The 21,852-nt window shown below is 44.4% G+C and overlaps 1 protein-coding gene across 3 annotated transcripts in view; it reads right to left on the bottom strand.

The window, feature by feature from the left end:
* KSR2 (kinase suppressor of ras 2) overlaps window positions 1-21,852 on the bottom strand; it is a 417,297-nt gene that overhangs the window by 238,068 nt on the left and 157,377 nt on the right. For all 3 annotated transcript variants that reach the window (XM_032431391.1, XM_032431394.1, XM_032431393.1), the window contains exon 4: window positions 21,030-21,543. In XM_032431391.1, the coding sequence (XP_032287282.1) occupies window positions 21,030-21,543 (514 nt within the window). The remainder of the gene's footprint in view (window positions 1-21,029; window positions 21,544-21,852) is intronic.

Genomic DNA, 21,852 nt, shown 5'->3' with positions numbered 1-21,852 from the left:
TCCATCCATCCACCCATCTACCCATCCATCCATCCATCCATCCATCATCCATCCATCCATCTATCCATCCATCATCCATCCATCCATCCACCTACCCATCCATCCATCCACCCACTCATCCACTCATCTCTCCATCCATCCATGTATCCACCCATCCATCCATCCATCCAAAAAATATTCATTGAGAATTTAACTATGTACCCAATGCTGTGTTGAGTAGAGAAGTAAAAGAAATGCATAAGACAGGGTCTACTTGAAAGAACTCACAGGCTAGGAAAACAATACAGACTTAAAACCTGCTGGATGAACAAATGACAAGCATGGGCATAGCAACTATTGAGACAGTCTACTATACGTATGGTCATGAGTTCAACCTCTGGGTCAGATTTGTATCACATCTGCCACTTCAGCTAAGGCCAGGAGTCTGCAAACATTTTCTGGAAGGGCCAACTAGTATATCTTTTAGGCTCTCCAGGGTATACAATCTCAGTTGCAACTACTCAGCCTGAAAACAACTGTAGACAATATGTCAATGGATGAGTGCGACTGTGTTCCAATAAAACTTTATTTACAAACACAGGTGGAGGGCCAGATTGGGCCCTCAGGTGGTTGTTTGCCAATCCCTGAGAGAGAAGGCATGACCCTAGGTGAGTTATATAATCTCCCTATCTCTCAGTCTCCTTTACTACGTAAGATAGATGGTGGTAACAGCTACTTCATAGGGTGATATAAGTTGATACTACACATAAAGCACAGTGCCCATAACATGGTAAGGATGGAATCAATGTTAGCTCTATTATTTTTATTATTAATTGCACTATAGTATGATAATGGAAGTGTGCAGACAGAGGCAGAAAGGAGTGCAGGGTCAGCTCCACATGAGGGAAACCAGATGTAACAATGTGGCCCTGAGCCCCTCTGCATTGACCTGTCAGAACAAGGTCAGAGCCTACCTAACTTCCCCGCAGGGCTGGGTTGCTGTCCAAAACGCTTTCTGAAGATTGAAAAACCCTCAGGTTCTTGCACACAGTGTTTCTGCGACACAAAGGATGTAAGAAAATGAAGCTATACCTTCCCAGAGCAAAGAACATGTCTCTTAGACATTCCTCCTCATCTTCCCTGAAAACAAAATGTTTTACGTCCCAACCTCTTGGAGAGTGAAATCCAAGCCGGTGCCAACCTCAGGCCCCATGAGAGGGCATCCACCACAGCTCGACCTCCACCCCAGATATCTCCCAACCCCGCTCAGCGATGAAAGTCCAAGTAGCTGCTAAAGCTGTGACCGATTCAGCTGACAGACACAGAAGGGCCACCTCCCTAATGGACACTTCATGATCCTAAAGCACGGCCGGGCTGGAAGGAAAGACCCAGTGGCTGTCCCCTGAAAATCATCAAGGACCACTCTAGAGAATGAACCCCACCGGCTCTCCTGGTAGCTTCTGGAAGCCCAGCCATGGCAGAGGAGGCCCCAGCTGGAGGCCTAGAGAGTTCTTAATATTGTTATTCTTCCTCCATTAATTCAAGTTAATAAATACCTCCAGCCTAAGAGGAGCAGGAAGAGGGAGTGGAGAGCTCATTGCTAGCTACCAGACAGCCCCCGGCCATGTTCATTTCACGTTCATTTCAAATCACAGAGTCCCACTAGGGCCCATCAGCAGCCAGAGGCCAGGGGGCCATCAGAGGTGACGCACGTGGGGAAGTGAGCAGCACTAAAGGAGGGTCAGGGGCTCCCTTCTCCGCCACCAGCCACCAGGAGCAAGATGGCACAGCTTCCCGTGGACTTCTGCTCACCCACATCACCAGAGCCACACTCTACCGTGTCCTGGAAGGCACACTGCATACCTGAAAGAATTAATTAATGGGAAACAGGAAGAAAAGGGCTCAGAGCAACTGGACTGAGGCCTCGAGGCCAAAACCAGCCTCTCTGAAAATGATGCCCAGGAAGTCATGCCCCTGCATGCTGAGAGTCTTTTCCAGAGGCTCCCTACTCCCTGCCTCCAGGATAAACTCCAAACTGCCCAAGAGCACTTCCTTAACCCTCCCCTTCCACCCACACCATGCCAGACACAGACACACACACACACATACACACACACACTCACACACACAAAGTCTAGCCCCCCAGTTTTCAGTTCCCCAACCAGCCCTGGCTCCCAGGCCTTTCCACCTGCTAGTGTCCTGCCTGGACAACTCTCTTCACCTGGTCAACTCCCACTCAATCTCATCTTAGGTCAGGGGTGGGCAAACTACAGCCTGAAGGCCAAATGCGGCCCACTACTTGTTTTTGTAAATAAAGTTTTATTGGAACACATGCCCATCCACTGGCAAACCACCTATGGCTGCCTTTACTTTACTACTGCAGAGTTGGGTGAATGCAAGAGAGACCATAGGGCTGCACAGCCTAATGTATTTACTACCTGAGCCCTTACAGGGAAAGTTTTCCAACCCGTCTTAGATGACAATTCCTCCCAGAAGCTGCCTCTAGCTCCCTCGAATGTTTTAGGGGCTCTTCATCTGCGTTCCCTCAGCCCTAGTGTTATTTCCTCTCCCCTAAACCTTTCCCTACTGAATTATACAACTGATGCTTCCATCCTAGATACAGCAATCAAACAACAACGAAAAACCAAAAGGCATCCAAATCAGCCAGGAAGAAGTCAAATTTTCACTATTTGCAGATGACCTGATACTCTATATAGAAAACCCAAAAGACTCCACCAAAAAAACTGGCTAGAACTGATCAACAAATTCAGTAAAGTCACAGGATACAAAACCAGTGTACAGAAATCTGTTGCATTTCTATACATCAATAATGAAGCAGCAGAAAGAGAAATTAAGGAATCAATCCCATTTACAATTGCCGTAAAAACAGTAAGATACCTAGGAATAAACCTAACCCAAAAGGTGAAAGACCTGTACCCAGAAAACCATAAAACACTGATGAAAGAAATTGAAGATGACACAAAGAAATGGAAAGACATTCCATGTTCCTGGATTGGAAGAAGAAATGTTGTTAAAATGTCTACTGGTGCAGCCATTCTGGAAAACAGTATGGAGGTTCCTCAAAAAGTTAAAAAGAGAGGTACCCTATGACCCAGCAATCACACTACTAGGCATTTATCCATGGGATACAAAAACAGTGATTCAAAGGGGCACATGCACCCCAATGTTTACAGCAGCAATGTCCACAATAGCCAAACTATGGAAAGAACCCAGATGTCCATCGAGAGAGGAATGGATAAAGAAGAGGTGGTATATGGTATATATATACAATGGAATATTACTCAGCCATCAAAAAGAATGAAATCTTGCCATTTGCAATGACATGGATGGAACTAGAGGGTATTATGCTAAGTAGAATAAGTCAGAGAAAGACAAATACCATATAATTTCACTCATATGTGGAATTTAAGAAACAAAACAGATGAACATAGGGGAAGGGAAGGAAAAATAAAAATAAGACGAAAACAGAGAGGGAGGCAAACCATAAGAGACTCTTAACTCTAGGGAACAAGCTGAGGGTTGCTGGAGGGCGGTGGGGGGGTGGGGGAGGGGTAACTGGGTGATGGGCATAAAGGAGGCCACTTGAAGTAATGAGCACTGGGTGTTATATGCAACTGATGAATTATTAAATTCCACCCCTAAAATTAATAATATACTATACATTAAATAAGTTGAATTTAAAATAAAAAATAATAAAATAGATAAAACGTCTATAGTACCCAAAGTGATCTATACATTTAATGCAATCCCTATCAAAATACCACCAGCATTTCTCACAGAGCTAGAACAAACAATTCTAAAATTTGTATGGAACCACAAAGGACCTTGAACAGCCAAAGCAATCTTGAAAAAGCAAAGCAAAGCTGGAGGCATCACAACTCCAGACTTCAAGTTATAGTACAAAGCTGTAGGGTTCAAAGCAGTATGACACTGGCACAAAAACGGACACATAGATCAGTGGAACAGAATAGAAAACCCAGAAATGAACCCACAACTGTATGGTCAACTAATCTTTGACAAAGCAGGAAAGAATATCCAGTAGGGACAGACAGTCTCTTCAACAAATGGTGTTGGGAAAACTGGACAGCAACATGCAAAAGAATGAAACTGGACCATTTCCTTACACCATACACAGAAATAAATTCAAAATGGATTAAAGACCTAAATGTGAGACTTGAAACCATAAGAATCCTAGAGGAGAGCACAGGCAGTAACCTCTTGACATTGGCCGTAGTGACTTCTTTCTAGATCTGTCTCCTGAGGCAAGGGAACAAAAGCAAAAATAAACTATTGGGACTACATCAAAGTAAAAAGCTTCTGCACAGCAAAGGAAACAATCAACAAAACTAAAAGGCAAACTTTGGAATGGAAGAGGATATTTGCAAATGACACATCTGATAAAGGGTTAGTATCCAAAATGTAAAGAACTTATAAAACTCAACACCCAAAAAATGAATAATCGCATGGGCAGAAGATATGAGTAGACATTTTTCCAAAGACAACATACAGACACATGAAAATATGCTCAACATCACTTACCATCAGGGAAATGCCAATCAAACCAACGGGATATCACCTCACACCTGGCAGGGTGGCTAAACTTAATAACACAGGAAACAACAGGTGTTGGCGAGGTTGTGGAGAAAGGGGAACCCTCTTGCACTGTTGGTAGGAATGCAAATTGGTGCAGCCACTGTGGAAAACAGTATGGAGTTTCCTCAAAAAGTTAAAACAGAATTACCCTACAATCCAGCAATTGCACTACTGGGTATTTACCCAAAGAATACAAAATACTAATTCAAAGGGATAAGGCATCCTGATGTTTAGCAGCATTATCTACAACAGCCAAATTATGGAAACAGCCCAAGTATCCATCGATGGATGAATGCATAAAGAAGATGTGGTATGTGTATACAATGGAATATTACTCAGCCATAAAAAAGAATGAAATCTTGCCATTTGCAACCATGTGGATGGATCTAGAGAGTATAATGCCAAGCAAAATACATCCGTCAGAGAAAGAAAAATGCCATATGATTTCACTCACATATGGGATTTAAGAAACAAAACAAGCATAGGGGAGAAAAAACAAGCAAATCAAGAAAGACTTTTAGCTATAGAGAATGAACTGATGGTTACCAGGGGGCGGTGGGGGGGGGGTGTGAAATAGATCATGGGGATTAAGGAGGGCACTTGTCGTGATGAGCACCGGGGGATGTTTGGAAGTGATAAATCACTAACTTGTATACCTGAAACTAATATTACACTGTGTGTTAACTAACTGGAATTTAATTAAAAACTTAAAAAGAAATAAATAATAAATAAATTGATCCTTCCAGTCTGTCTCCTCTAAACCCTGAGCTCCGTGAGGGGAAGGCTGGGTTTTTTACAACTCTGGCACCCCAGATCTCTGACACATCAGAAGCACTGAAAACTAAGTTTGCAGGATGAAAGAATGAGCAAGCGAGTAAGGGTTCCACTGCAGTGCTAAAGAACCCAATGACCCCACCAAAGAGAGTACAGCTAATGCACGCTGTTGATGCCCTGATCCAGAGACCACACAGCAGCAGTATTTCTTTGAGAGGAATGGAGAAAAGGGGAAGGCTCAAGCATTAGTCCCGTCCAAAGAACAAAAAAAGGCCCCAAAGTATCTCCTGGGGGACTGTTTCCAGAGCAACACAAAGGAAAGTGAGGAAAGGTTCACTAACAGGTGGGGCGTGGACTATTATTCCAAGTTGGGACCTGAACTCTAAATCCCACCGTTGCTTCCAAGGTAGCCCCACTGGTCCTCTGCATCCTGCTCAACACACATTACTATTTTAGTCTGCTAACTAATCGCTCTTTTCTGCTCAGTTGTAACCTCCTGGAAAGCAGGGGTCATTTGCTCACCAGGGAGTCCCTGTAGGACTTGGCACCATGTACGCAAAAACGTATGACCCATGAATGAAGGAATGAATGAATGAAATAAAACTCAATCATCAAAGCCTCCCATCTGGCTTATAACAGTACAGTTACAGGTGGGGCCAGATTTCACTCTGGGGTGGACAAAGGACTGGCCCCTGACCTAATAAGGAACATAGAAGAGCCCTGTTTAATAGGGTGGTCATGACTGTTCCGTGGCTACCTTCCAACTGGCATGCTGAGGCTACACACTTGGCCTTGAATAGCTTCTCCATCATGACCTCTAGGTTTTGGAGGCATTTCTGCGGTCCCAGCTGTCCCCAGCCTTGCTCCCAACCTCTGCCTTGGCTTTCAAAGGCCTCACTGACTGCCTGCCTCGGTGCGACCACTCCACGCGATGCTGGTGTCATGCCCCCAGACAGGCCCCCCATTATCTTAAATCAAAGTGCTGGGCAGCTGTCCTCACGTTGCCATCCAGGAGCCAAAGCACAGTGGAGAAGGTGGCCCTGGGAGGAATTTGTATGTCTCCCCATTTATCACACTAAAAGGCTACATTTCAAATTCCATCAATGAGGTCAAATATCAAGATAGAGAGCGGTGCCTTCGCTTTCCAGAAATGGCACCACCCTCTGGAGCGAGTAGATTTGGAGCATTTAATTTGCCAACCAAGTGACATTCCCTCCCGGAAGGCTGGCGCCTGCCAGAGCACAGCAAAGGGAGGGAAGCAGGAGAAGCGAAAAACTCAACATGATTACCACAAGGATAGATAAAAAGAAACCATAAATTCTACTTGATGAACGAAGTCTCTCGGGAAACCCTGCAGTGTCCTGTATGCGAGACGGGTGCTTATGCCGAGGCACCTCAAACCCGAATCTACTTCTCACGTTTTTCCTTGTATCAGGGTAATAACAATCACTATAATTATGCATTCAAGATACCAGCCCTATGCAAACTGTAGCATTTCACTCGTGGTGAAGCATTCTGCGGTTTGCATAAACAACAGGCCTATAGCATCATGCTGCTGGATGATTTGGGGAACGTGCATCTATGAGATAATCACAGTGCCATAAAACCACAGGGTGCCCTAAATAGTAGCTAAAAAAATATGTTTACCAGCTTAAGGATGACCCTCTCCCTCCGGTTCCTTCTTACCTCTAGCTTAGTTTCACATTCTAAGTCACCTCCCCATCAAGAGAAGAACCATTTGTCCTAACCTATAGAATGAGGGCTCTGGGAAAAGACAAGAAATCAGATATTCATCAAACATTCCACTTTTGATGGACTGATAGCAACTTTCCCAGAATGTTGCGTTGAGAAGGACTCTGAACTCCTACCGGGGTCTGCAAGAAAATGCCTGCCCTTGGGACTAGACGGGGAACGGCCAGTCTTAGATTTAGCAGATACACCAACCTTCCCTTTGGCCATTTAACCATAGTTGATCCAGGTTGAAATGGGTACTGAAATGTCTCCCCCGCTCTGTACCCAGCCAAACTCAAATACATCCCCACGAGGTCCCGTTAAAATTTCACTTGCTCATTTCTGCGTGCTTTGGCATTGTTTCCTTCTGCTCAGGAAAAATAAACACCCCCTTGTTCAAACATGTAAAGTGATCAAATGCGTAAATTCTACGTCTGCCTCTATTCTGGTACTTCCGATGCTGACCAGGGGAATCTGCCTCCACATTCATCTCCATATCCCTATTCTTACCCCAGTGCCTGGTCCACAGTAGGGGCCCGGCAAATATTTGTTGGATTCATGTTCCATGTGAACAAATTCCATCATCACCTTCATCTCACCTCGAGAGTTTTAAAAACTAATAAGGGGTATGGATATGTTTCCACAAAGGGGAGATTTCCAACAAGCTCATTCCAGAGTAGGAGGGCTCTGCCCCTCTAAGAACCAGGCTCTGCAGCTCAGAGGGAGGCATGGAAATTAACAAAGTGGAGAACCACAGGAGAAACTTCACACCTCACCTGTTAAGCAAACTCTTCCATCTACAACTCTTCCTCCTACCTCTGTGAACTTGTGTGTTTCATCCACTTTTGAAGGTTAAATCTGACCTTTTGTGGTAGGAAGATAACTTTGAGGTGGTATTTCCCAAACTTTATTCATGGTCTGAACTGCTTTCTGAAGCTCTGCCGTATCAAAGTACCACCTTATTTACTTACTGGTTCTTTAAACTATTATTATTATTATTATTTGCTAGTCTCTTAAGCACCAACTTCTAATGAATCCTGGATCTGATGTGTCAGCCACACTTTTTTTGAATAGCACTTAAGTGCTGACATAATTTGAAAGGTTTCATGTTGTCCCATGTGCCTCCTAAAGTCATCTGGCTGGCCTCGGGGCTTGCAGTCCCGGAGTGTCCAAATCAGGGCCCTAATGGATTGCTCCACAAACACAGATACAACAACATAGTGAGCTGTGCCTTCTCCAGGGCTGTCCTCACCAGGGATTCAAACCCAAGTCTCTCTTGGGCGGAAGTCAACACTATCCAGGAAGCAGTAGGGTGCAGCAGTTACGGGATTTGGAGTCAGGGCTGCATCTGAACTCTGGCTCCCACTTAGTGGCTGCGACCCTAAGCGATTTCTCCATGTTCTCTGAGCCTCAGTTTCTCTGTGCATAATATGGGGATAATGACAATACCCACCTCACATGGGGTACTGTGGGGATTAAACAAGAAAATGTCTGAGGCATCATGGGCACTCACTAAATCACCGATGCTGATATTATTATTATTATTTAAAGATTTATTTATTTATTTATTTTAGAGAAAGAACATCGGCATGTGAGTGGGGGGAAGGGCAGAGGGAGAGGGAGAATCCTCAAGCAGACTCCCCGCTGAGGCTCGATCAGGACCCTGAGATCATGACCTGAGCCGAAATCAAGAGTCAGATGCTCAACCAACTGAGCCACCCAGGTGCCCCGGATGCTGATATTATTATCAATACCCATTAATTCAACAAATGCATACAAAGTGTCCGTTGAATTCTCACTAAGAAACTAGTGCTGAGAAAGACTGGCAGGACCCTCACAAAGGTAAGAGTGGTGGCGAAGACATTCTAGGGAATAAGACAGATGGACAACAACTGCAGAAGGCAGCTGGAGATCAGGCAAGGTGAGCCCTGGGGAGCCACCATCGGGGAGCTGGGAGCCGACATAAGCCCCCAACCCTGCCCAGGGCACAGGATCAGGGTAGAGTCCCAAGAGGGAGTTTTGGCACATGGTTAGACTGCCATACTCGGGACTGGACTATTTAATAGAACCTGGCACATCCCAGCCAGATGATAATAATGAAAGTGATAAACAAGGATAAGAAAGACAATAATATTAACTCAGTGCAGACTATTAGCTCCCAGCAGGCTGGACCTTAGCCACTGTGCCTGGGGGCCCTCTGGGCAGCTCCTCTAGAAGAACCCCTGGTCTTGTCATCCATCTAGGATAAAGAGAAAGTAGTAAGGAGAGAAGGAAATCGCTTTCCCCCTGTGGCTCTGCATACTTACCTGATGGTCAAGAGCAAAAGGCAAACAGGTGGCAACACCAGCCTTCTAAGACCATCTAATTTCATAGACTCTAGAAAAATCCACTGGGACCAAAATACCTGCCCCATTCCCAGTCTTAGTGCCCGAGCCTTCCTTTGATCCTTGAAAGTGCTACAATCTCAAAGAGATCCTCCCTCCCCCAAAATACAATTTTAATGTATTAAATAAATACATTGGCCCTGCAATTCCACTTTGAAGGATGCCTCTTAGAGAAACTCTTATACCTATGCACAAGGAAATATGTACAGGAATTTCTACTGCAACTCCAGTTACAATAGTAAAGGCGTGGAAGCAACCAAGATGTCCATCAAAAGGAGAATCATGCCATAAACAATGGCATGTCCATACAATGGAATATTATACAGCAGATGAAAGTAAATGACTAGAAACTATGTGTGTATCACATGAATAGATTCCAAAAATGTTGAGTGAAGAAAAGCAAGTAACAATGATATATCCATATTTATATACCAGTTATGAGAAAAGTTTAAAGTCTACAAAACAACACTACCCATACACAGGAAGGACATGCTCTGAAGTGGGTTTGTAGCTGCCTCTGGAAAGAAGTAGCAGAAATGGGGGTGTTTTCAGGGGGATCTTCAACCTCACCTGTTAGCTGTTGCTGTTGTTGTTGTTGTTGCTGGGGAAAAAACAGCAAAGCAAATAGGAAAAAATGTTCACATGCATTCATTCTGAGTAGCGGGACCTAAATGTCCATTCTATTAGTCATTACATTTTTCTATATACTTTATAATTTCTCAGAAAATTACACCCGTCAGGGGACAACCCCTGAGGACTATTACAGTGAGGTAAGGGTCTGGGAACCAGAGAAGAAGAGATACTGCATGCCTTTGTGATAGCCAGCTGTTTTCTGGCAGAGGCTGCCTGCCCACTGCTTCTAGAAAAAGATCAGGAGGTCTGAGGGTCTGTCAAGGGCTAGCACATCATCATAATAGCAGTGATATTAATAAGAGCCAGCGCTTACTTTGCACAATGCTAAGCTCTTTACAAATAGTATCTTACACATGAAAAAAAAGAGAACACCTGCCTTCAGATAGAGATTCCACATCTTCTTGTGCCAGAAAATAAGGCAATACTCAAAGAAAGACAAGAACATGTCTAAAGGATGCAGGAACCAGCTTGAAGGGGCTTCTGCTGGCCACATGGAAGACAACTGAGCATCAGAATAAATAGAGGCAGTAAGGGACTATAACCTACTGAATTAAGTAGGAATCCATGAGGCCACATGGATATAAACAAAGAAAGAAGAAGGGGAAGTTTTTTCCTTTCAGTAGAAAGCCGACTAGCAAATATGGAAGAAATGATGGAATTAGAAATGACCATTTGGAAACCATCACAATAATACTTGATTCAGGCAAGAATCATCAGTGGATGTTAAAATCAGTGGCAGAATTTTGAGGAGTAACAAAATATTTACATGGTTTCCAAGTATCTCCCCATTAGATACATACTAACCTCAATGGGTAAAATAGCTAACTATACAGTACAGAAATGGGCAGAAACCATCTCCACCAAATGATCATAATTAGCAATACCAGTAACTGGCCAAATCAACATGTATTTCCTGCTCTGATCACTTCTCTGCTAAAATTGTATAACCTGATTCTAGTCATAAAGCAACATCAGACAAACCCAAATTGAGAGATGGCCTATAAAATAGAGCATGTCTCAGGGGCACTTCCTCATCAAAGGAAACTAAGGGGTCATGATAACATGATTCACCACATGATCTGCATTTTTCTTTTGCGTTGGGACAATTGAAACCTGAAAAAAGTTACACAACTAGGAAGTGAAGTCAGGATGCAAACCCAGGCCATCTGGCTCCAGAGTCCACGCCCTTACCCGTCCCATCCTCCAGTGTCCGCACGGACTTTGGGTGAGAATGAGCTGCAACTCTGGTGCTTAGTCTGAATGAGCTTGGACAAAGCATGTTCCTTCTTAAAGCCTATTTCCTCACTTGCAAAATGGGATTAAATAAAATAAACCATGCAAAGTACCAGCATACAGTAAGTGTTCAATAAGTGATGGCTATCATGCATATTATTAGAGTTATCATTCAATCAATAAACCTTTCATTTAGTGGAAATGTATTGTGTATCGAGCTTAACGCAACCATATTAATGATTACCTGTTTTAGTTTGGGTTCCCCCAAAATCAGACCCTAAGAGAAATTTTGGGGGTGCAAGCAGTATATTTGGGAGGTGATCCCAGGAAGTATGATGAAGTGGAGAGGTGAGGCAGGAAAGGAAGGAAAGCCCAGAAAGGATTCGATATGGGGGATGGGGTGGGGGTGCGGGCTGTGCCATCATGGGGCTGACTCCATGGGGCTCAGTCCCTCTGGGGACCCCCCAAGAAAGTGTATAGAACAGGAGACTAAGGCAGGTGCCAGATAAGTAAAACTTCTCCACATATAACCAGATCAAATCTCACCGGAATAATATCTTCAGTTATTCCTTGTAAATAACAAGGTACTTCTGGCAAAATACTGTGCTACCCAGCTTACAGCGCACCTGACCACAACAGTTTCTGACAAAATAAGCACACTGCTGAGCTAATTTTTCATGCTGGAACTTCAGAGTTGTTATGTCAGTAGGAATGTGGTGATGAACGATGTCTCACTGGTGTTTTTATAAGCCTCTGGGGCAAATACAAGGAGATGGTTTTGATGCTATTTAGAAAGCCAGACTTATTTTAAATGGGTCTCTTTGGACACATCATAGGACTGACAGATTCAGCAGCTTGAGGGGAAGGATGAGGTCTCAATGAGGGTAGAAGCCTATTCTTGCTCTAGACCTAGGAAAGTGGGCCTGGAATCTGGGAGAGGGGGCACTAGGTCAATAGCTGGCCAGGAAGATGGGGCTCTGGATAAAAATTTCTTATGCAAAGTAGTAACAATACTTTAAAAAATTGATAAGCATAGATTTTACTGGAAATATTTATAAGTTATATTATATATAATATACATATTATATAGTAGTATATAGATTACAAAAGATCTCATTAAAGACCTCACCAATTCAAAATAAGAAATTCAGTGTGAATTGGTGACAAATCCACCTTATAAGATTTTTAAAGAGAAGCTATGGAAAAGAGTGAACACCACTTTTCGTCTTCTGCAAATGGGAATTTGACCTTGGCCTGATTCTCTAGGTCTGATCCTCTGAACACCCCTAAAGTGGAAACGTCAACTGTTTAGTAGACTGCTTTGCTCGTGGTAGAACTGCCTCTGGTTGGCAGATTGCATATGGACTGGAGTTCTCACCATGATATTGAAATACCTCAGGAGGGATCCACAGCCTTGGGGAGCCCTAAGCTGCATGACTGTTATAACTACGCATGTCCCCTGCAGGGCCCCTGGGAGCTACGTGGATGGAGCTGTTACAAGAGCGACTGCCCCTAAGTCAGGATGGCTCCCATACCTCCTTAACATGGGTCTCATCACCTTGCTCTTGAAATGCCACTTGGAGGTGGGGGCAAGGAAGAGTAGCCCCTGAGGACCCACAGAAAAGATACCTGAGGCTACCCCACATTCTCCAAGGTCAATCTAATGCCAAGTGTGACCTATAGTAATCTTGTGTGTCTGAATGCTTAATTAGACCTAAAAGGACCCCTTGCGTGAGCATGGCAGAAGCCTTCCTTTTTAATGAATATACTATTATATAGAAACTAATCACTCCACTCGTGCCCTTACAAATCCATTAGAGTTTGTTGTAATAATCAGCACAATGATCTATAGGTATGTGTCAGTGAGTATGAGTGCTTGTAATTAGTTTTCTAAGACAAACAAAAAGATCCCTCCTGAAATCTTAAGCACATAATTAAGCTGTTGAGCAAAGCCTGTTCATACTAGTTACAAATGATATAGCCCAGGCCATGGACAGATTCTGAATTCGCTGGAACCAGAATGAGGATGAGTGTGGGTCTCCTTCAGCCTGGTTGCCTTGCTCGCCGGCCACCGGAGGGTTTTCACACACTCCCCCAGAAGAGCAGGGCCGCAATGTGTCATACCTAAACAACACAGAGGTCTGAGAGCAGAGGCGTGCACAAAGGCACCTTCCAGGTGTGCTTCGGGAAAATAGAAGAATTTCTAAAAGCAATAAAGTGTGAGAACGTTGTAAATGGAATATTCATGTTTATGCAGGACTGACAAAGTCATGTCACATTAGTAAATGTATGGAGTGTGGTTCTGATTATGAAGAAAGTAAACGAAATATATTATATATGCCCTATGCAAGGATTCCCAGCAAAGGATTCCTGCAGTTCTAGCCTCTCTCTATGGCAAGGGGAAGGGAGACTTTGACCTTGTATGGCTTACACTTTATATTGCCTGTATTTTCAAAATAAAGATGTGTCTGGAAATGACTTCTGTTATGAAAACAAAATTGTAATTGAAAATCACCTTTAAAAAAGATTCGCAAAAAAGGGAGGGGGTTCACAATGAAATTCCTCTTGAATACTGAGCTTCTCCCATGCATTTAAAATGGGATCCATGGGGCACCTGGGTGGCTCAGTCGTTAAGCGGCTGCCTTCGGCTCAGGTCATGATCCCAGGGTCCTGGGATCGAGCCCCACATTGGGCTCCCTGCTCAGCAGGAAGCCTGCTTCTCCCTCTCCCACTCTCCCTGCTTGTGTTCCCTCTCTCACTCTCTCTCTCTCTCTGTCAAATAAATAAATAAAATCTTTAAAAAATAAATAAACAAATAAATACATAAACAAGTAAATAAACAAAATGGGATCCGTTTTCAGAAATCCAGCTTACCCTTTTGAATGCTCTGACAAGAGAAAGCAGGTGATTTGTGTCACAGGAGGGCAGACAGATGGATGAATGTGAAGAACGTACCACTCCTAATGCACCTAAGAATTGTTAGGTTTTTCCTTTTTCCAATACCATGGCCATGGGATCCCTGGACTGAAGGTAAGGTGACCAGAATCCCTGAAATTGCATGGACTTAATTTTCCAAATGGCTGAAAGTAAGGAATCGATGCCAACTGATCCATGTAAGTGTGGCCAAAGAGCCAGAGGGAGAAAGACTGATAAGAACACTGGGGAGACTCTTGATAACCCCCAACGTCTAAGTCTATAACTGTATCTACAGGATTGTATCCATAGAGCCATGTCAGTGTTTTTCAATCTTTTTTTTAAGTATGATCCTTTAAGGAAACGTTTTGGATTTTTGTTCTAATTGTCACCCCTAATGAAATTTTGATACCACAAATACACCATGTATCTGTTTATGTAAGTGGCTCTTTGGAGGGCCACAAACTATTGTAATATCAGGTGGGGTTTTTCTGTTTTTAGTTTTTTGGTTTTTTGCCTTCCTCCACCAAGAACTGATTTTTGGTCCCCTGGGGATGATTTCAGCTCTGTTGAGAAAACACTCTGTGTGTTTGTTATGTGTATATACATTCTATACACACACATACACATACATACATAGAAAACAAAGGACCAGCATATACTTTCCCCTTTCTTCATCAATTTCCTGTGTTGTCTCAATTTCCACAATAATCACATATTACTTTTACCCGGGGTGGGGGGCGAGGCTTTCCCCCCACGTGTATGTATGTGTGTATACGTGTGCGTTTTAATAATGCCATGTAAGTAAAACCATACACTTAAATGCAAAAAAAAAAAAAAGAAAGGAAAAGAAGAAAGTAAACAGGACTTTGAGAATGAATACTAGTTATAGTAGTTCTGATATTTTCCAGCATACCAAGGCTCCCAGTGGAGGTGAGAGATGTGCTATGGCTAATATTTTCTTTTCTTGCCATGCTTTCTTCTAGAAATGTCCATGGTATACTATTAGGGACAGGCTTGGAACCCAAATAGACCATCTGATACACACCACCATAGGTATGCCGAGGGTAAAGGGTCTAAAACCTAGCCTTCCTCCAACCTGAAACCTACCAGGGTCTTGGGGCTTGAAAACTCACAAGAATCAATGGTCTTGAAAGACTCAGATATGTTCAGAAAGTCCTGTGACTTCTGAAACTCTGCTTTATCCATTAAAGGGAAATAAAGGTAGACTTAGAACAGCCAAGTTGGTAACAAAGAACCATGCCCAGCAAGGGTACAGGGTTGAAGGAGAGAAGAAACCAGACATGAAACCAGAATGAGGTGAGTAATTCAGGATAAAGGGCTGGCTTCTCAAACCTTCTCACCTAATCCCTGATGGGGTTTATTCTAACATCAAAGCCGTCCAGAGTAGAAAGGGCCCCCAGAGTAAGAATAACACACACACACACACACACAAATATGTGTGTGTGTGTTTCATAAAACAACTCTAATAGTTAGCCTCACTACATGAAATACATCCCAACGTCTAGCCTAGGCTATTCGATTTCATTTCCTTAATGCTGGTTGCAGCTCATTAAAATGGTACCGCCATCCACAAATGGGTCATGACCACGGATTCAATAGCACACACGTATTCCAACCCCTCTGGTTCACAGATGAGAAAACTAAGACTCGGATTAAACCCAAGGTCACAAGGCTACTCCCTTGCAGAACTGGGACTAGCTCAGACCAAGGCAAATATTGGCTCTTCTCAGTCTACTTACTGAGTCTACTTACAACTGAACTAATGTGTCTCTGAAAACCCTTCCCTAATTTGATTGAATCTCTTCCCCTGCTCCCCCTGCCCATACAGTCCAAAGTGCCATTGTCTCTGTCATGGACTTTTTTTTAATTCCCAAAGGCCAGGTACCCTAAAATCCCTGTGGATCTAATGACTGAGTCCAAGGCCAAGTGGTCACACTGCATCTCTACACCATGAACCTGACCACTCTGCTGCTTCCATGCCATGAATCTTAGCATCCTGTGAAGTGAGCCAGGAGAAGTACCTTCTTCAAGGAAGTGGTGAACTTGCTAAATTGGACAGAAGAACCCTGACGGACAAAGCTGAACTTGGCCTAAATCCTGATAGACAATTTCTAAAACAGCTGATGGTAGACGAGTCGATTTGGAAGGCCTTGAAAAAGTAGTGATTCAACCTTATCCAGACAAAGTAAATCCCTCAGGGGTCTGGGGAAAGGCTCACATTTAAAGTGTGATACTGGCATAAAAATAGACACATAGGCCGATGGAACAGAATCAAAGGCCCAGAAATAAACCCAAGTATATATGGTCAACTAATATTTGACAAGGGAACCAAGAACACTCAAAGAGGAAGGATAATGTCTTCAATAAATGGCACTGGAAAACTGAATATTCACAAGCAAAAGAATAGAACTGGATCCCTACCTTATACCATTCACAAAAATTAACTCAAAATGAATTAAAGATTTAAACTTAACTCCTGAAAGCATAACTCTGAGAAGAAACCATAGGGGAAAAGCTCCTTGGTGACTTCTTTGGATATGATACCAAAAGTACAAGCAACAGAAGCAAAAATCAACAGATGGAATGATACCAAACTAAAAAGCTTCTGCACAGCAAAAAAGAAAAGAAAAGAAAAAGCAATCTATGGAACGGGAGAAAATATTTGCCAATCTGATAAGGCATTAATATCCAAATTATATAAGAAACTCTTACAACTCAATAGCAAAAAGTCATCATCATCTGATTTTTAAATAGGCAGAGAACCTGAATAGACATTTTTTCCAAAGAAGACATACAAATGGCCAACAGATCCATGAAAAGCTGCTCAACATCACTCATCATCAGGGACATGCAAATCAAAACCACAATGAGAAATCACCTCACTCCCATCAGAATGGGTATTATCAAAAAGACAAGAGATGATAAGTTCTGGTAGGGATGTGAAGAAAAGGGAACCCTCGTGCACCACTGGTGGGAATGTAAATTGGTGCAACAACTATGGAAAAGAGTATGGAGGTTCCTCAAAAAAATTAAAATAGAACTACCCTATGATCCAGCCATTCTACTTCTGGGTATAGATACAGAGGAGATGAAGTTGCCATCTAGAAGAGACATCTGCATCCCCTTGTTCACTGCAGCATTATTCATAGTAGCCAACACATGGAAGCAACCTAAGTGTCTGTCGACAGATGAATGGATAAAGAAAATGTTACACACACACTTACACACACAATGGAATATTATTCAGCCATAAAAAGGAAGGAAATCTTGCCATTTGCAACAACATGGATGGACCTTGAGGGGCATTATGCTGAGTGAAATCGGTCAGACAGAGAAAGACAAATACTGCATGACCTCACTTATATGTAGAATCTAAAAACATCAAACAGAAACGGAGAATCAAATGTGGTTGCCTGGGGTTGGGGGCTGAGGGAAATGGGGAGATGTTGGCTAAAAGATGAAAACTTCTAGTTATAAGATGAGTAAGTTTTGGGGATCTAGTGCACAGCCTAGTGACTATAGTTAACAACACTGTATTATATACTTGGAAGTTGCTAAGAGAATAAATCTTAAATATGCTCACGACAAAAAAAAAATCATGTGAGGTGATGGAGGTGTTAACTAACCTTATTGTGGTAATCATTTTGCAATACCTCTGTGTGTTAAATCATCATCTTGCATACCTTAAATGTACATAATATTCTATGTCGATAAAGCTAGAGAAAGCCCCTAAAGGTCAGCCTCTCTCACTTCACCGCTTCCTTATAGAGCAAAGATCATGTGTCCGTAGACACTTCTTTCAAGTTCCACAACTCCTGGGGGTCAGCACAGGGAGGGGTGAGGGAGATGCGCAGTTGGGAGAAACCACAGCCTCAGACCATGAGTGACCATCATATGTGATCATGCCTTCCACCTTGAAGACCTTCCCGGTGCCTTATAAGGGAGAAGCATTCTCTATAGCACAGCTTGTGACAGAGCAAACTAGAGCCTGGGGCACCAAACTCAGCCAGGCCCCTATTTTTTTTTTTTTTTACAAATAAAGTTTTATTGGAACATCGCCATGTCCATTCATTTACCTGTTGTCCACAGCTGCTTCTGCTCCATTGGGAGAGGTGCAGACCACATGGTCCGCCAAACCTAAAATATTCACTATCTGGCCCTCTACAGAAAAAGTTTGCCAACCCCTAGCTTTCCTGCCTAACTCTTTGTTGTTGTTGCAAATCTGGGTACCTCGTATAAGTGAATTCATACGTAACAAGTGGATCCTTTTGTGATTGGCTTCTTCTACTTGGCGTACTGTTTTTGAGATTAATCCACGTTGAAGCATGTGTCAGAATTTCATTCCTGTTGACGGCTGAATAATATCTCACTGGCTAGAGTGGGCACATTGTGTTTATCCTTCCATCCACCGACGGACACTTGGGCTGTTTCCACTTTGGAGCTGCTGTGAAGAGTTCTGCCTCCTAATTCTTGAGTCTCCTCCTGCATCACTTGCCTTGGTCCCTCAGCCATAGAGGGCTTCTGTCACCTTCTGTCAATTCCTCAGATGTATGGTGCCCCCTTCCACCTCTCGGCCGGATACTCCCCATGCCCTCCACTTCACCCTCTTAACCCCTCCTTAGCCTTCAGTCTAAACATCACTTCTGGGAACTCTCCGGGACCAGACTCTCCCTAGTTCCCCCACTCACCTCCCTGCCAGCTCAAACTCGATCAGCCCCATCTGCTCATAAGCTCTAATGGTGCCCTGCCCTGCATCTTTAGAACCTCTAACACTGTTTGTAATTACTGGACACAGTCTTATAATATTTATGTGTGGTTATTTGATTAATGTCAGACTTCATGAGACCAAGGCTATATCTTTGCTTCCCACTATACCCCCACTGACTAGCCCAGAGCCGAGAACAAACCACATTTCATCAGTTCTAAGACAGACATATTTTTTACGTTTATCTCAGGATGCAACTTACAATTGATGTCTTAGATCCACCTGCATAGGCTGATGAGAGCTCACAAGACGCTGGCTCGAACAGTGAAGACCCTTGCAGGGAGGTGTCACTCTGAACCCCCCGAGGGGGTGACTGATGGCAACAGGAGGGGTCAGGTGTGAGTCCCAGTGGCTTCTGGGACCGTGTCACAAAAGTAACAGATGACAGCCACATGGGCTTTCTATTGCTTGAGACAGGAGGAAGGGAGTAGGAAGAGATTGGGGCAGGCCCCCTGAGTCCTTCTGCATACCTGCCCAGGACAGAGAGCCAGCTCTGGATAAATGCCCGAGTCAAAGGTAAATGGGTACAACTATGGGGGTGAGGGTCTGAAAATCCCTGAGAGCTTTTGCAATGTCACAGGAAGGCAAAGTGAAGATCAGGTTCAGCCAGGGCCTCTGCACTTTGTTTCCTACATGAGCCTGGGCCAGACACTCTGTCTCTGGCTGGGGGTCTCTGGCTGGCCTCAGCCCCCCACATGGGCCTTCACGTGCTAGAAATGCAATGGAACTCTCCCCACTGCTCCCCCACATCCTAGCTGCGGGGATCCCAGAGCAGGGGTCCAGGGCTCTGACACACAACAGGTGCCAAACTCAGACTCCTCATTGGTATCTCCTAGTGAGATTATAAATTATCATTTTATGTTCTATGCCTTCATGGCAATTTTGTTCAAGCGTACATGTTTAAAACATGCTACCCACTTTTGGAAGCCTGTTTAGCATTTCTTCCATTTTCAATACACTGAGAGCCTCAAAAGAATGCAAGGGACCCGGGCCACCGTCAGCCCCCAAGGGGCCCTGCAGAGAGCTTCCCCGTCCCTCCTGCAGGCCAATATGTAGCTGCAGATACTGTGTCACCCTCTGCTGGCAGCAAGATCCCCCCCAAACCAGAGCCAGGCACACACTGCACCCTACTTTGATGATGTTCCCCCCGGACACCTACAGGCCCACCCTAAGCTTCTGTGTGAAGTCCTTTGCTCTGATAGTCTAGTTCCCCACTCTCTGACCCACTCCCAACCCCACGCAGACCCGGACGTGCCTTTTCATTACAAACACTAGCGTGTTCCCCCACATGCTGCCCAGTACAGGCCCCACGGGCCATTGCACACTTAGAATGCAGGGAGTCTGAATTGAGATGAGCTGGATTCCAAAGCCTTCATAAGGAAAAAAGAATGCAAAATATTTCAGTGTTAATATTTTATATTGATTCTATGTTGCAATGGTAATATTTTGCCATATTGCGTTAAATGACACATATTATAAAAATATCACTTGTTTCTTTTCACTGTCTTTAATGCAATACTAGAAAATGTAAGGTTAGGTATGCAGCTCACAGCCTCGTTCTACAGGCAGCGCTAAGATAGAGTCGGCAGGAGCCAAGCTCTCCCTGCCCAAGGGCCTGATGGCTAGTATTTTCGGCTTTGCAGGCTGGACCCAACTCAGCCGTGGGGCAGGAAAGCGGCCACGGACAACGAACATGGGAATGAACCTTACTGCATTGCAAGAAATGCAGATTTGGCCCCTAGGCGATAGTTTACTGAGTCCTGCTTTAGAGAATCTATCTCATAAAAAGGGTCATTTCTGGAAAGTGCTATTCATTTTCTCATTGGCCTTCTGTGAAAAGCCACCTCTCATTCAACTGAAGAAAGAAAACACAAGTGCATTCGAGGCTCCCCTAACCCGGGGTGGTCCTGGGGCCATGAAGCAGCCCCTGACCGCCCCCAGGGCTCAGCGGCCCCAGGGCACCCACCAAACACACTTACTTGGGTGTGTGGGCCTCATCCACACGGTGACCCAGCTGGAATTCATGGGACTTGCTTCGATGCAGGGCCGTGAAACCTGGAATCAAGTGGATCAGCTTCCGGGAAGACGGCGGTGGGGTCCCCGGGGGCTTCAGCTTGTTCTTCCTCCTCATGGGTGGTGTACCAGGTGGGGTCACGGTGGTGACAATATTGGGGGTGCGCGGCGGGGTGCGGACGGCATGCCGCTGCCGGGGCGATGGGGGCAGGGAACGGTGGCCTGACTCCAGGGGTGGTGGCGGGCACAGACCCGGGTAGGCATCCACGGTGAGCCTGTCCACATGCGTGTACACGGGGGCCCCGGGCGAAGGGCTGGCGTGACAGTAGTGCTGGATACACTTGGTCTGGACCCTGGGGCTCTGGGAGAGGTGCGTGCGGATCCACGGGGTGGGCTCCGGGGGGCACACAGGGTTGTTCTCCTTCCCTGTCTCCGTGGTGGGCCACTGGATGGTCCAGTCTTGTTTGGAAAGGTTGCCTCCTAAGTTGGAACAAAGGAGCAGAGAGACAACAGATAAGCCAAGAGAAAGCACCTTACAGTGTATGCACGTTACAGCAAATATATCTTACGGCATATGCACATTACATCCTACACATGCCATGCTGTGTATGCACATTACACCTTACGCACCTTACAGCACATACTCCTTACCGCTCTGCACCTTACAGCATATGCACATTACATCCTACACACGCCATGCTGTGTATGCACATTACACCTTATGCACCTTACAGCACATACCCCTTACCGCTCTGCACCTTACAGCATATGCACATTACATCCTATACA

Source organism: Phoca vitulina, unplaced genomic scaffold (genome assembly GCF_004348235.1).
Source record: "Phoca vitulina isolate PV1807 unplaced genomic scaffold, GSC_HSeal_1.0 scaffold46, whole genome shotgun sequence".
NCBI classification, from domain to species: Eukaryota; Metazoa; Chordata; class Mammalia; order Carnivora; family Phocidae; genus Phoca; species Phoca vitulina.
The sequence above is the reverse complement of the archived record's forward strand: the minus strand, read 5'-3'. Positions and strand labels throughout refer to the sequence as shown.